At 42.0% G+C, this 15,870-nt stretch overlaps 1 protein-coding gene across 1 annotated transcript; it reads left to right on the top strand.

Moving 5' to 3' along the window:
- Positions 1 to 348: 348 nt before the first annotated feature.
- ACAT2 (acetyl-CoA acetyltransferase 2) lies at positions 349 to 15,845 on the top strand. The gene is made up of 9 exons (XM_034765289.1): positions 349 to 406; positions 2,715 to 2,849; positions 5,229 to 5,410; positions 7,114 to 7,231; positions 8,290 to 8,433; positions 9,744 to 9,866; positions 10,994 to 11,148; positions 14,555 to 14,665; positions 15,592 to 15,845. The coding sequence occupies exons 1-9, from the start codon at positions 349 to 351 to the stop codon at positions 15,757 to 15,759; spliced, it is 1,194 nt and encodes a 397-aa protein (XP_034621180.1). The 3' UTR covers positions 15,760 to 15,845.
- The last annotated feature ends 25 nt before the right edge of the window (positions 15,846 to 15,870 follow it).

Below are 15,870 nucleotides of genomic sequence, written 5' to 3'. Positions count from 1 at the left end.
AATAGGTCCAGCCCACGCTATAGCTTTCAAGGATGGTGTCAGCAATCAGCAGCCTCCCTAACCCTAAGTTAGTTTTATCTGTAGTGCGGACTGGCCGAGTCCTAGGAGACCATGAACTAGGCACCCCCTGCCCTAGGCCAAATCACCTCCCTTTTGGAAAAACAGGAGAGAAGGTCACGTGGCCTGTCCTACGGCTATACTCCTCCCCCGTGTCTGTCATGTGATGTCCCTGCTTCCCTAGTCTAGCGCCTCCCTGCCAAAGGTGCTCGGGAGGGAGAGGACCAGGAAGATCAGTCTCAGAGTCGGTCGGGCAAGCAGCAAGGCGGTGGGAGTCCGGCTGTCGCCACCATGAACGCGGGAGGCTTGGAAGCGGTGGTGCTTGTTTCTGCTGCAAGAACCCCTGTTGGTAAGCGACTCCATCGTGCGGCAGAGCCATCCCTTCCCGCTGCCCCCCGCAGAAACTACAGGCGCGGGAGCTGGGACGTTGATCCTGCGGCTGCAGATGGCAGGGGGTCCCTGTGTGCTCTTGCACGCGTGTGTGATTGCGGGGGGCTCCTCTTTCTGCACTGTTCGGGTGCGTGCATGTGTGTGCGCTCCGTTCTGAGGCTGCCGTGCAGCCCCGCGTACGCTGATGGCAGCTGTGGGAGAGGGTCGCTTAAAGCGCTGTGCTGCTTTGTTGCCCCCTCCCACCAGCCAGGTAGGTGTGTTTCTGGGGCACGCGAGGCGTGCTGCCCATAGGTTACAGGATGCGTTGGGGAGCCTTGGAGACGGAGGGTGCTATAGACGTGCACTATCCTTTGCTACTCTTATTTCTGTGAATGGGGCTGGGGGAGAAGGCAGATGCTGCTGAGTTGCTCGCTCGCATCCTTGCCGCATCAATGTGGGCGAAGGGAGACTCCTCCCAGGCCCTGCGCTTGCCTTGCACTGATTGGACACAAGCTATAGAGCCACGCTGTAAGGAGGTTTGCTGATTGCTTCGCCGCCGTCCTCAGTGGTTGCTCTTTCTCCGATTGGGTTACGCAGGGTAGAACCATAACCTGCTGCTGCCCGAGGCTCTGTAACGTGTCTCATTCAGTAGCATCGGGGAGTCCAAAACTGGTGTGTTACTAGGTTAATTTTAAAAAGAACAGGAGTACTTGTGGCACCTTAGGTTCATTTTGTTTAGTGTATGGTTTGTATTAAAGGGAAAGCAAACAATCCCTCTTCGTTTGGCCTGAGGCCAGCCCTTTCTGTAGGAGAAGGTCTGTAAGGTAAACAAGATGCAAAGATTCAAGGATGTGGGTAGCATGCACATAACATACCAGCCAGTATTTAAGCGGTATAAACAAAAACACTTAAAGAGAAGGACAAGGGCTTTCTCATTTCAATGAAATTCCTTCTGTGAAGGAATAAGTGTCGGGGCCCATCTGGCCCCTGACCAGATGACTTGATAAAGGTGACTTGACCTTTATCCTCTTTGTAAAGTCTGCTTTCTTGAAGTGTTTTATTATGCTTCTAGGCTAATCTTAGAATGTTAGGTTACCCATAGCCATTTGTTTAAGGTATTGGTAAACTGAGATAAAGTGTGTCCAGTCTGTCTAGAATTTCCTTGAGTACTACTTCATAAATATTTATGAAGATTTTATCTTGTGTTCTTTCTGACTCCTGCACCATTATATTGTTCATAAGTAGTTTTTTGAGGGAACATTCTTTTCCCTACAAGGTACTGATGGGAGAGGTGATACTCAAGTGTGGCTAATGAATTAAAAAAAACCAAATCTATATTGGACAGAATAATATTAAAGTACATAAAAACATTTTTTGCCAGCCACCTCTCCTTCCTGTCCTGGATGGATTAATTAAAGATTTTTTCCAAATAGAATGTAAACTTCTCTGATAGTCTAATGATTTTTTCCCATCTCCTTTTTTGAGAGAGTGAGAAAATAATATAAACAAAGTAGATCGTGATCCCTAAATAGAACTAGTTCGGGTATATGTGGGGGGGATTCTAAGGACACAGTAAGGAATGGTAGCCTGGAAAAGTGTGTTATGGTTTGCTGATATTTAGGTCATATAGTTAATTTTTTAAGCTCCCCACACAATTTTTGGCTAGATCAAATGGTGATCCTAGAAGACTTTTTTTCAGTCTGGAAATTGCATTCCTTCCCCCCCCCCCCCCAAACATAGTATTCAGTTGAAATGATACTCCTAAAACCTTACTTTTCCCCTACAACTTCAGCTTCCCCTCAAAGAATTAACCAAAAGAAAGGCATGATAGACTTTATGACACACCACAGCACTATAGTACTTCTAAAGAACACTAGACAGAACGAAACATGGGTTTAGAAAGGCCCTTTAGCGGGTAAATAATTCAAATATTCTGCTGATGTACTGTGTCTTAAAATCTAGATTAGACTAGATTAGGTAATGGCACTAGTTGTTGAATATCACCCTTGAGTTCCTTCTGTTCTTGTTGTGCTGCTCTGATCAAATGTAAACTAGATGTTTTATTTCCTGTGTTCTTTTCCTCCTCCATTGACTCTGACTTGAGAAGGAGCAAAATGAATCCTAAAGGCAAAAACTAATTCTCTCTCTCTCAAGTCGTCAAGTGAAATCCTGGGCAATATTTTCTCAGAATCTCTTTTTTGGAGTCCTGGAGTTTAAAAAAAAAAAAAAAAAAAAAGTAGTTTGACACTGACATAAAAATCTAATTAATTGTTTGTTTTTTTATGTAGGCTCCTTTAATGGTGCCTTGTCCACAATGCATGCCCATGAACTGGGCTCTATTGTCATTAAAGAAGTACTGAAGAGGGCAAATGTCAATCCGGAAGAAGTGTCTGAGGTGATATTTGGACAAGTCTTGACAGCAGGTATTTTTTTAATTAATTTTACAATGAGAGACTATCTAATGGAGGGGTGGACAAACTACTGCCTACGGGCTGGATTGGCCCCTCAGGGCTTTTGAATCTGGCCCGCAGGATTGCCGCCCCTGTGGTGCTGTGGGCCCAGTGCCGTGGGCCCTGCGCCGCTCTGGGAAGTGGCTGGCACCACGTTCCTGCAGTCCATACGGGGGGGGGGGGGGCAGAGGGCTCCGCGCTCTGCCCTTGCCTGTGGGTACCTCCCCCGAAGCTCCCATTGGCCGGGAACGGGGAACCGCCGCGGCCAATGAGAGCTTCAGGGGAGGTACCCACAGGCAAGGGCAGCGCGTGGAGCCCTCTGCCCTGCCCACCCCAGAGGCCTCAGGGACGTGGTGCTGGCCACTTCCAGGAGCGGTGCGGGGCAAGGGCAGGCAGGCAGGGAGTGCGCAGAGCTGGCCCCGGTGCGCGCAGAGCTGCTCCAGGTAAGCGGCGCCGGGCTGGAGACCGCACCCCGAACTCCTCCTGCACCCCGTATCCCAACTCCCTGCACTGAGCCCCCTGCCTGCACTCCAAGCCCCTGCCCTAAGCCCCCTCATACACCCCGCACCCCTCCTCTGCCCCAACCCTTGCCCCGAGCCCCATCCTGCACACCCTTCCACACTCTGCACTCCCTCCCGCATCTGCCCCAGCCCTACATTCATGGCCGTGGATGCCAGATGTGGACCTCGGGCCAAAAAGTTTGCCCACCCCTGATCTAGTGGAATATTGTAATGTTATTTGATGGGATTTGTTCTCTGCTATACAATCAAGTCCCTATTTTACTGTTCCATTGAAATATGTTAATTTTAAAATTTTCATTTTAAGAATAGTATTGATTAACATTGTTGGCATTTAAGGACTGAAGAAAGCAGATCCTGACTGTACCCCAACCTTCATTCTGGACACTCTGCATAGAGCCATAGATATCTAACTTATTTTTCTTTTAATCCAAAGAGGAATTATCTAAGTGGGTATGTAACACTAACCACAGACTGTCACCTTTCACTATTGTAACCAGCCTCCTCTCATGTCCTTGTTAATCATTGCTTGCCATGTTAAGTCTGACTTTAACTGGAAACTCCTCAGGGCAAAGAGCTGCATTGTATCTGTCTGTAATGCAATATATACACCTGTGATGCTGTAGAAATAATCCTTGGGTTAAAATCTCGTAAAGAGAAACTTCAGATTATTTTGATCTGATGGAAATGCAGCTGTTAAAGAAGAAGACCACTTTAATGGCTTCTTAATTAGAGCGTTACATGGCTTTGGGTTATTTGAACTATAAATTCTAATACACATGCCTTTATCTGTTTTCTTTAATTTAAAATAGAGCTCAATTCTTTGTCTCCTATATTATGTAATTCACTGAAGGGTGTGCACACTCTCTTTTATTAGTGACTTTTATACAAAAGAGCAGGCACTGCTTTGGCCTGGAGACATGGAGTTGAAGAATGTTTTCTGTAATATGCAATACTTCCATTCTCACCATCAGAGGTTACAGAGCAAAGAATGAAAGCTTTTATGACTCTTGCTGTATGCTTGAGCTTTATCCATTTCCTAAGGGGTATATGGTAATATTTGGCCATTCTTAACTGTCGTGTAGAATCTCCAAGAAGGTTGAGCTAGTAATAAATAAAATGACACATGTCTGTTTAGTTAAAAAAAAGAAATAGTTTAGTTAAGTCACACATTTGCCTGAAATCTGTAACCAATGGAAAGTAGGCTGTAAATATGAATTATTTACAGCAAAGTGTGGAAGTATCTATTTTTGCAAATCTTTTACCTGTCTTTGCTACAAATAGCAAATAAAACTGTCTTATCCAAAGATATAATCCAGTGACCAAATATGACAAAAGTCCTGTCTGTTATAAACTGCAACTGGTTCCCCTGACTCTTGTGTCTGTAGTGTAGATAAAGCCCTCTCTGACAAAGACCGCAGCAGCGCACGGTAGAATAGAGTTTTCTGTCTGCTCTGCTGTGAGTTCTTCAAAGGGAATCACAACACCAGTGCATGGGGAGAGCTTGCAACAAATCCTTAAAGCACATTGTGATGGATGTGCTATTGCTCAAATTAAGCTGTGTGTGAGGGTTCTTTTTAAAAAAACAAAAAATCTTATCTGAGAAATCACTTTAGGCAACTACAGAATCCCACTTGGAAGAGTGCTCTTCATCTCTAACCATGAAAGTCATGTGAGCAAAATCCTCTGGTGTCAGAAAGCAGGAGAACTCCCATGAGTTATCCCATTTGCAAAAAAGACCTTGTAATTTTCTTCCTCTTGTCCAATAGGAGCTCAGTTAGATAACCCCTCTTAACTGCCATTCATCACTGGGAATGATCTGTAATTCTTGCAGGTGCTGGTCAGAATCCTGTACGGCAGGCCAGTGTTGGTGCAGGAATCCCATATGCTGTACCAGCTTGGAGCTGTCAGATGATCTGTGGCTCAGGCCTGAAAGCAGTATGCTTGGGGGCTCAGTCCATATTGACAGGAGATTCCAGCATTGTGGTGGCAGGAGGCATGGAAAACATGAGCAAGGTGAGGCAATAGTCCCTTTTGGCAATAACAAAGGGTTACTCGTGACTTCAGGTTTACTATTTGATTTTAAAACTTGAATAATCTGGTAGGAAAATCTTCAGAGAGGAAATGTTTTGGACTTTTCTTTTGTTTTTGGGGCACCTGGAACTCTTAATGAGCTCAACTGGAGTTGCAAGTGAGTAACAATATGGAATTTGTCTATGTATTTGTTGTCCATTTATTTTTTTGATTTAGGTTTTTGTTTTTCAATTGCAGATTAAACTTTGTTAAAAGTTACCACTACTTTTGTAGATGTCTTTTTTAATACATCTATTGTATTTGTCCTCTTCCCCTAACTAATACCTCTTTAGTGATTGTGAGGCAGAGTTGTCCTTAAATGCTTCTTTTGAAATTTCAATACTGTCAAGAATTTCTTCTCCTTCATTAGTATCCTCCAACTATCCATTTGAGCAACCTTTTATTTTTTTCTTTCCTAGTGAGAATATTTCTAGATGTAATCTATTAAACATTCATATATAATGAATGATATAAAATGAAAGTCAGGATATAGTTGTAGGGGTCCATAACTTGGATTAACCCTTTACTGAAATTCACAATGTGATTTAGGAATTTTAGTATGACAGATCTAATAAAATGATCCTGTTATGAGACTGCACGTGATGTGAAAATAATATTGTGTACACTATTGATGTATCTATTAAGTGTTCCTGCTTAAAATATAGAAAGAGGAAATTCAAAGAGAGATTCATTTAAGGCCTGATCCAAACCCCATTGTAATCAATGGGAATCTTTTCACTGATTTTGTTGGGCTCTAGATCAGACCCTTTGGGCCCAGTCCTGTAACTCTTACTCACCTGAGTAATCTGATTTAAATGGGACCATCTGGAACCTTAGTGAGTAGAAATTAAACTAGTGCTGATATGAACCCTGATTGATCAGAATGAATCCTTCTGAACTGAAGCTAGACTACTTGACAACCTTTTTTCTTTTTGAGCTTTGCTATTTAGGATGATAGATACTGACAAATAGTTTTTGGTGGTGGGGATATATTTGGAGTGATTATAGAAAACAGATTAAGATAACTTTGTAAATTCTGATGAAATTGCTTATTTCTCTATGGCCATGCTCTGGGGGTGAATTTAGAGTGTCTTAAGTTTCTAAACTTCCTTAGTTGACAATAATTATAAATGCAATGTCTGGCTTAAACAGAGAGGGAATGGAAACATTGGAGACAAGACTGATTACAGTGTGTTTTAATTTATAGTTCAAACCTTTTTTTTAACTTCCCTCCATCCCCATGACAGTGAATGGTTTACTCCTGGCAACAGGCAAAGGCAGTATTGCTTCTTGCTCTGCAGGAGGCCCAGGTGCAGGAGTAATCTGAAGACTACATTTCTCATATGTGAATTGTTTGTTCTCCAAGGGCCACCAGTGCCTTCTGCTGACTCGCGTTCAGATTGAAAATCTTAGAATAAGAGAGTTCACTTGGTGGTTGGAAAAAACCCAAAACTAATGGGTGGCCCCTCCTTTGCAGGTTATTCTGGGGGTCTTTTATTAATTATACTGGAAGAGGATTCCTTTTGGCCATCAGATCAAGGTCAGACTTTTTGATGAAGGGATTGGATGTGAGATGGGGCTTTGCTGGGAAGAACTAACCGTACCATTTAGACTTCTAAATTTCTCTCAAAATATCTTATTTACAGGCTCCTCACTTAGTTCATATGCGAGCTGGAGTGAAAATGGGGGAGGCCTCATTGCAGGACAGTATGATCTGTGATGGTCTTACAGATGCATTTTACCAGTATCACATGGGTATAACAGGTAAGTAGTAGCAGTTAGACTCCAAGACTTTAAGGTCAGAAGGGACCATCATGATTATCTAATCTGCCCTTCTGCACATTACATGCCACAGAACCTCCTGCAGCCGCTCCAATAACTCAGCCAGAGGTTATGGACTTACTACAGAAGTCTTTAAATCTTGTTTTAAAGATTTCAAGTTACCGAGAATCCACCATTTACTCTAGTTCTGAAGAGTTAATTGTAAATTAGCAAGGGGGTGGGAGTGCAGTATAAACAAATTCTGGAAACTTTAAAGTATGATTTAAATATACTTCAAGGCAATAGAAATTAAGCAATAGTTAAGAAATGGACCATATGTACAAGTTCACATTCATTTTCCCTTTTGTGTGTTACCATAATACAAAATTGACTTGGAAAGGATACTTACTATCTGAGCTAACAAAGTCCGTTGTGGGGAAAACATTTTTTTTTGGTCTGCCTTACCTGTTTCTCTCTTCAGCATGTTGTCCCATAATACTGTATATCAGATAATGATATAATACTTTACAACAGATATCATCTAAAATTTAATCTCTGTGAATTCAAATTTTAAATTCCTTTTCCCCAAACTTCTAAGTACAAGGACAGAATACTGGAGAACATGTATGAATGTGTAGGAAACAGTTCTGCACTGGAAGAGGTAATGAGTCTTCAACCTCTGATTTTATGAAAATAGTGTATCATCTACGGTACAGTCTTTCCAGTATACAATTGCTGCAGAGATATTTGAACACAACTGTCCAGAGCAATAATGAACACTTGATTTTGCTTGCTCAGAATTTTTTCTTTAAAGCGATTCTGCATGGAGATTAAGTATGGAAATATTCAGCCCCAAAAGTGAATGTAGCAGAAAGTCATAAGGGAGTGAAAACAGGAGCTCAGAATGAACACTGTTCTGTAACTACTGACTACTTAACTACTGACTGCTACCAGCAAACTCTAATTGGCATGCTGGAATTTTAACTTAAGACTTAGCAAACTTGCTACTAAGAGTAAATGATCTAATTTTTTCTTAAAACTGGTATTTTGTTTTGTTTCAGCTGAAAATGTGGCCAAGCAATGGCAAGTTAGCAGAAGGGAACAAGACCAACTTGCTGTACAGTCACAGAACAAGGCAGAGTGTGCACAGAAAGCTGGCTACTTTGATAAAGAGATTGTTCCTGTTCTTGTGCCTTCTAGGAAAGGTGTGTGTAATTAAATAACTAAAAGCTGGCATTGGAGTATCTGGTACTGACTGTCCCTTCTAGTTAATGAATGGTGTCTTTGTGGAAAACCTATTTTACAGATAGGAGGGCTCCTCTTTTCAATCTTTAACAAAAGGTGAGGCTTCCCCCACTGTTGATTTCTTTGAAATGAGAGAGAAGATGGAAGAACACCGATGTATGTTCAGAATTTCCAAATGTAACTCAGCAAATATATGAAATATGATTGTTACTGATCCTACAACCCCTTCTTTGTAGGTGGACCCCTGACTTCAATGGGGCTCCTGCCCACATGGAGCCAGTTGTAACTCAGGACCTGATTCTACGTTAGACACATATTATTCTAAGTTTAAAACATGTTCACACTTTCAGACAGTGCATAAACCTCCCTCACTGGTGAAAGACATAATGAAAATAACCTAGAGAGTCATTCTGTTACACTCAGTAGCTTGTGGATTTTCTACAAGCCTGTCACCTTCTTAATCTTGTTTGTCAGATTTTTTTTTAAAAGTCTTGGGGTGCCTTTCTTTGTATAGATAGGCCCTTTGACAGTTGATTGATTCCGGGATCCACTTTTGGGTGGGAATGGGGGGAGAGTTCCACATCTTTTGTGCTAAACTCACACTCCCTACATTCATTAGTCTGTTGAAGAACTCCCAGAGCATATCATAGCATTTCTTTTCACTTAATGGACTTTGTAAAATAGCTTTGGAGTTAGCTTAATGGCACGATATGTGATTGATAACTGCACAGTCCGTAAAGGGAAGAAGAAAAAGCCCAAGCTGAACCATGGAAGGCTTCTGGATAATATTAATGTAGCTTGACTCTCTCAAATGATAAGAACCCTACAAGTATCCATTCCCAAAAGAGCCAGCCTAGCAGAAGGATGGTTAGGAAATAGCAGATAGGAGAATTGCTTTTGAACAGGCAGGCAAATTTAGCAGTCGGGGCTTGTTTCAGAAAGCCCAGGTGTAAAGTAGCCCTACATACTGCTACCAGCACCTGGAAGGAAATAGGCCTCTAAAGGAAATTATGGGGCTAAAATATAAACTTGAAGTTCTTGTATATTGTTGTTATAACCCTGACAGTTATGAACTGGAAAAATTAAACACATCCCTTCCTCCCTCCTTTTTTCCCTCCCAGTTATGTGTACAATATTCCTGAGTGGCCACTACTTAGAAGTTACTCTCTGTAGTCTTTGTTCTAGAGGCTATTTTTGTCCATTTAGAAGCCCTTTAAAAATGTAAAATTGCACAGAATTGATCTCAAATTCATGTCTGACCATTTTGCAGGTCCTGTAGAAGTTAAAACAGATGAGCATCCTCGCCATGGAAGCACCTTGGAAACAGTAGCGAAGTTAAAGCCTTGCTTTCTGACCGATGGAACTGGGACAGTAACTGCAGCTAATGCCTCAGGTTTGTAGATGGGTAAAACAAAATGCAGTAGGCCAGCAATTGCAAGCAGCTCAGGATTTTGTTTGCATCATATACAGTGTGTGCTACTGTACAATGAAATACAGCACTGAGTTCAAGTGCACATGTAAGAACTTGCATATGCGTGTGTGCTTTCTCCCTGCTATACTGCTTTATCGAGATGTTGTGCAGTGGAGACTTGATTTTTGCATCAGTGCCAGAATTCAACCCGCAACAGCCTGTCATGACATGAAGTCGGAGGTGCTTTTATTACTGACATATCTCGGCAGCGTCCACATTCCCTAGTCCCTCATGCTTCTATTTCTTAGTCTAACTGTATTTAGCTCATTCCTGTATTCCTCCCCTTTTCATTTCCTTACCTTGGTATTTCTGCTTGTTCCAATGTAAAATGAATTCCTCTTCAAGCCCTCTAGTGGACCCCAGTGGTCTTCCTGCACATTCACTACTAGCCATAGATCGTAAATAGGAAAATCAAACACCCAACGCTAAAAAATCGCCATTATCATGGAACTAAACTTTTCTATGGTGGTCTTAATGCCTTCTTCCATGCTGCCTCTTATGCTTACCACGTGCTTCCAAAATCTATTCAGCACAGCCGTCACTCTTTCCTTTCCACTCTCTCATTAAAACCTCGCTTCCACAGCATCACTTACAGAAAGTACACATCACATAACTCCCCCCGCAACGTAAATATCTATGCGCCTAATCTGAGTAACCTTTGGCCTGCTGATGTAAACTGTCATATCTCCACCAAAACCAATAGAGCTATACTGACTTACACCAGCCTCGATATCTATAACCTGTGTACTCTCTTGTTTGTCAAGCCTATAATTTAAACTAACTCTTTCAGAGAGGTACCCGTCATCTAGCTCAGTGGTTTGAGCATTGGCCTGCTAAACCCAGGGTTGTGAGTTCAATCCTTGAGGGGGCGATTTGGGGATTTAGTTAGGGATTGGTCCTACTTTGAGTAGGGGATTGGACTAGATGACTTCCTGAGGTCCCTTCCAACCCTGATATTCTATGATCTGCTTACTGTGAAGAGTTTAACACAATCACAGTTGTAGGAGTCTGAAAATAATAAACTGAAAACAATTGTGATTGTTCTGCAGGTGTGAATGATGGGGCTGCAGCTGTCATTCTTATGAAGAAGTCGGAAGCTGCTAGAAGAGGTCTTACTCCTTTGGCACAAATTGTGTCTTGGGCTCAAGTGGGTTTAGACCCTTCCATCATGGGAGTAGGACCTATCTCAGCAATAAAGAAAGCTGTAAGTAATATCAGAAGAAACATTACTGATCACTTTGAAATACTTGTTTAAGACATGTCTCCCCTTGACTGTCCAGACTTAGTTTTTCTCAAAGAAATGCCAAAAATGTAGCACCAAACAATTCTATAATGGAGACAGTGACAAACAAGATTTAAAAGGCAGGAGAACATGTGAAGCGTTGATTCTTTTTTGCTAGGGCTAGTATCTGTATTGTTGTTTTCAGGGAAGTTTATAAATGGGTCAAAAGTAGAAACGAGCCTAGTTTATGGAATGCCTCCCAATTGTCATACACAAAGCTTCACCTTTAGAAGAGTTACTGTTAAGTTAAACAACAAAGGTTCTCTTTAATTGGGTTTATGGCCTCTTTTTTTTTTTTTTTTTTTGTAACCTCTTAGAAATATCAGGAAAGGTACATTTTCCTGATTCCTTTCTGCTAGTAGTATCTCCCACAATTGTGATACATATGGGCTATTCCCATCCTGTGCAGAGAGACAAGGTTCTAGAGAGACAAGGTGGATGAAGTAATATCTTAAGGCAGTTCAAAGCTGTAGCACAGCCTTTGCTAGCCGTGCCACCTTTTCTGGCTTGTTGCCAGACGATTCATTCCAAAGCTGTGTAAAAACGTGTTGAGTACGATTAGTAACAATGACTTTGAAGCCACCCAGGGAGGACAGAATTGTGGGAGAGACTGCTAGCAGAAAGGAAATAATTAGGTGAGAAATTTAACATTGTGCAGCTCAGCATCTTCCACAAGTCTGATACATATGGGAAGTAGCGAGCAGTGAACAGAATTAGGGAGGGATGAGAAAAACAGAATGATACGAAGACCCCTCAGGGTTAACTTCCCAAAATGGCAATGCTATTACTGGAGAAAGTCCATTTCATAGCATCTGATAAATGTGTTAATTGATGGGCATGTTGCTGCCTTGCAGATTTCTGTAGTGGAAGCACGAGCCCTTTCTATGCAGTTGCAATAGGTCTTTTGGAGTGCACCTTGATGCCATCTGGAACAGGAGCACCTGATGCCTTGTTTGCCTCGATAGTGCATAGGTGGATCCATCTAGGAGGTGTTTGCATCAGAGGACTCTTAGGTTTTTTAAACCTTTTCCTTTTTGAACTTTTTGGCCCACTTTGTAGGTGTTGCTGTTCAGCTGTGGCCATTTTGCATCTTACTTTATGCAAAGCTCTCTGGCTATCTCTCCCTTAATGGCCTCCCCCTCAGGGTGTCACTCCCCTTGCCTGCGGGATGGGGTTTCCTCCTTGGAATTCCCTGATGGAAAGGAGCTGAACATGAGTCTTGCTTTTCTCCCTCAGGAACTTAGGACCCATTTTAAGACTTTGGGGCTGGGGGAGACAAGGACCTGGTGCCCCTTAAGGGCTTTTCTTTCTGGTCCTGTTCTGACCCAGGACTCACACTAAGCTGCCTGGCTGAACTCATCCTTGGAGTCTCTCCCCATTCTGCATCTCCAGATCAGGCTGTTCTGTTTGTCATGGCTTCCTGGAGCAAGGGAGGGAACCCAACATGTCTGTCTGACTCAAAGACCTATGCCCTGGTAGTGCAAAGTTTGAATGAGAACAGGCAGGGCCCAATTCATCTTCCAAAGAGCCTGTAAGCTGCTTTCCAAATAGAACACTGCTTGGATTTAGCTCAGTGTTTGCACAACAGCTTTGCCATGCCTGAGAAGGGGGCAGGGAGGTGCTGTGATAGTGGCTCCAGGTAGCTGAGATCACTCCACTGATCCAGGAGGGAGAAGAAAGGCTGCATGTTGCTACCTGTAAAAACATGTAATAAGTTGGCAAAGAAAAAAGTCAGGCACAAGGTGATTCATCACTTGAAGGCAGAAGATCGGACAGCAGGCCAGAAAAGGGAGCGTGGGTAGCATGAGCTGTGCTACAGCTTTGAACTGTCTCTGGAGACTGTAGACAGGAGGCGGAATAGCCCATCCGTATCAGAATTGTGTCTGGGGGACGTTAAGCTGCAGAAGGTGAAGTCTGTTATTTTCCAAAGTAGATAGATCTGGGGTGTATCATCCTCTTACTTTACACTTCTACTCTTTGAAAACTGCAGAACTGAGCTGTGGAGGTTGTTACTGTCTCACCCCACCCTCCAAGTGTAATATTTAATGGAAAAAGAAACTAAAGCTTCTAACACAAGAACACAAAGTACTGTCTGTGTATGAACAGCTTTGAGGGGATAACAGTCTACCACTTCATAGCCATACAGTAAATTACAAAAAACAAGCACATTCCAGATCCTTTCATTGTAACTATTACAAGTTTAAACTGTCACTATGCCTATTTGATAGGAATATCAGCTTGAGGACCTTGTAAGCTACTTGTGCATTATAGAAAAACAGTGACTGATCCCTGCATATTAGCACTGCAGTACCAGAATAGTTTCTAAAGAGATGCAAGTTATTTGAAGCAGGGCGTCATTTAATTGTCTAAATAAAACCTAGTAAAATGGGGTCCTGAGCCTTGATTGTATACCTGAGGAGATACAGGAATACAAATGGTTGTGAAATGCTACTGCAGCAAACATTTTCAGCTGATAAAGCAAATTCAACAGTGATGCAAGGTAAACTGGGGATGGGGGACTTCCATAAAACATACCAGGCCTGTTCCTAGTTTAGAGACTCTTGAAGCAGGAAAAAAAAAAAAAATTCCCCGAGTTTAGAAATTAAGTGATGCTGTCAGAAAAGCTTTTGTCTTAAAGATGTTTTTATCTCCCTTTTTCTGGATGTTGGACCTACTGTGGTTATGGCACCCAAGATTACTTTTAAGAGAAAGCCAACAAGGAAAAAAGTTGGTGCATTTCACAGCACTCCATAGTCCATGTAATTATTTCCTATGTAAAGTTCATTTCTCCCTTAAAATATCAGCAGAAAATATTTTCAAATATCCAGGATATAGTATGTGCAGGGTTGTCAAAACTGGCATGTTTTTAAAATAAAATATCCCTTAGTGCTGCTATATTTCTATTAACAGCACTATTTACAGGTAGATTCCTGGAATACAGCTAATACCAGTGGAGCTTGGAAGAGGAAGCTCAACAATTCCCTCTCTCTTCTGTCACAGGTGGCTCCCTGAGCTAACCCAGTGAGCACTATGTCAAACAGCTTACAGCTGGGGTTACTGTAGAGCTACTGAAATCGTTCACACACAACTGCCTCAAAGAGTGACATTTTGTAATCAAGTATAGGCTAGTGGATATTGGATATCTCTTGCCTCATTTAGATTAATCACTAAACTTGTAGGTAATGAGCAAAAAGTTACAGAAAAGAGTGTTAGGCCACAATATTCTCCCTAGTCACAAACAAGAGTAAGTTGTGAGGGGACAAAGGCCCTCCAGAAGCCATTAAAGTCCAGTCTCTGTGTTTCAATTATATTTAACATTATCTCCTAGGTTGATAAAGCAGGTTGGACGCTGGACCAAGTTGACTTGTTTGAAATTAATGAAGCCTTTGCATCACTAGCTGTAGTAATAGCTAAAGAACTGAAATTGAATCCAGAGAAGGTATGTAATGGAAAAACCCAGCAATTCTTATTATATGGGGGAGAGGGAGGTCATGAGCTGTCAGCCTCCCCCTCAAACCCCATTTTGCTTGTATCATTCATAATGGCATTAAATATAGAAAAGTGTTTTTATAAGGGGGGTTGCAGTCAGAGGCTTGCTATGTGAAAGGGGTCACTAGTACAAAAGTTTGAGAACCACTGTACTAAAGCATACAGTGGCCTTTAATCTTACTGTACATGAGCTTTACTGCTACAGCAGGCGATGTATGCGATCATCTTAGAAAGTTTGGATAGTTCCTGTAAGTTATGCTGACCGTCTACATACTGTGAGTATCTTTAGGTAATTCTGGATAGCATCTGTGCCTGCACTTCAAACTCAGTTTTTTAGGCCTGTTTCCTTTGCAAAGGTAGCCTGGGTACAAAGATGTACTGATGTAATTCAGGGCATCATTTGAGAACTGAAGGTACTCTGCAAACCATTGTCAGAGGGGAAGTAAGACCATTAAGTATAAGGAGGGTGTTTGTTGGAAGTAAAAGGAAAGTGCTCACTATTTTCGTACTAGTCAGTGTGGTCTAAACACCTGACAGTGACTGTTTTCTTTCATGTGGTGGCACATATGTCCAGAAAATACCTCAAGAAAGAGGGAAGGGCTAGTGAAAATATTTCAGGAAATAAAGCCTGAACTACCAGTCATTAAACTATCAATTTATTGGAAGGGTGTTTATTTCTTATTTGCAGTAGTGGTGGAACCATGTTGGTCCCAGGTTATGTGAGACACACAAAGTAGGTGAGGAAATCTTTTATTGGCCCAAAGTTTGTTTACCTTTCACCAACTCAAGTTAGACCAATAAATGAGTACCCTCACCTACCTTGTCTCTTTCTTATTAATTATCCATATGACAAATAAGGCTGATTTTATTTTTCAGGTTAACATTGAAGGTGGGGCTGTTGCCCTTGGTCATCCTCTGGGTGCCTCTGGTTGTCGTATTCTTGTTACGCTTCTGTATGCACTGGAACGAACAGCAGGAAAACGTGGTGTTGCTGCGCTTTGTATTGGAGGGGGGATGGGAATAGCTATGTGCATTGAAAGATGAACATAGTTCAGTCTTTTCTCACTGCTAATGTACAACAATTTATAGAGTGGTTTCAGCTTACTAATAAAACTATGGTATTAACTTAATTCACTTAGTTTGTCTAAATTGTAA

This window comes from Trachemys scripta, chromosome 3, assembly GCF_013100865.1.
Source record: "Trachemys scripta elegans isolate TJP31775 chromosome 3, CAS_Tse_1.0, whole genome shotgun sequence".
In the NCBI taxonomy this organism is placed as follows: domain Eukaryota; kingdom Metazoa; phylum Chordata; order Testudines; family Emydidae; genus Trachemys; species Trachemys scripta.
Note: the sequence above shows the minus strand (reverse complement) of the source record. Positions and strands in the feature narration are given on the sequence as shown.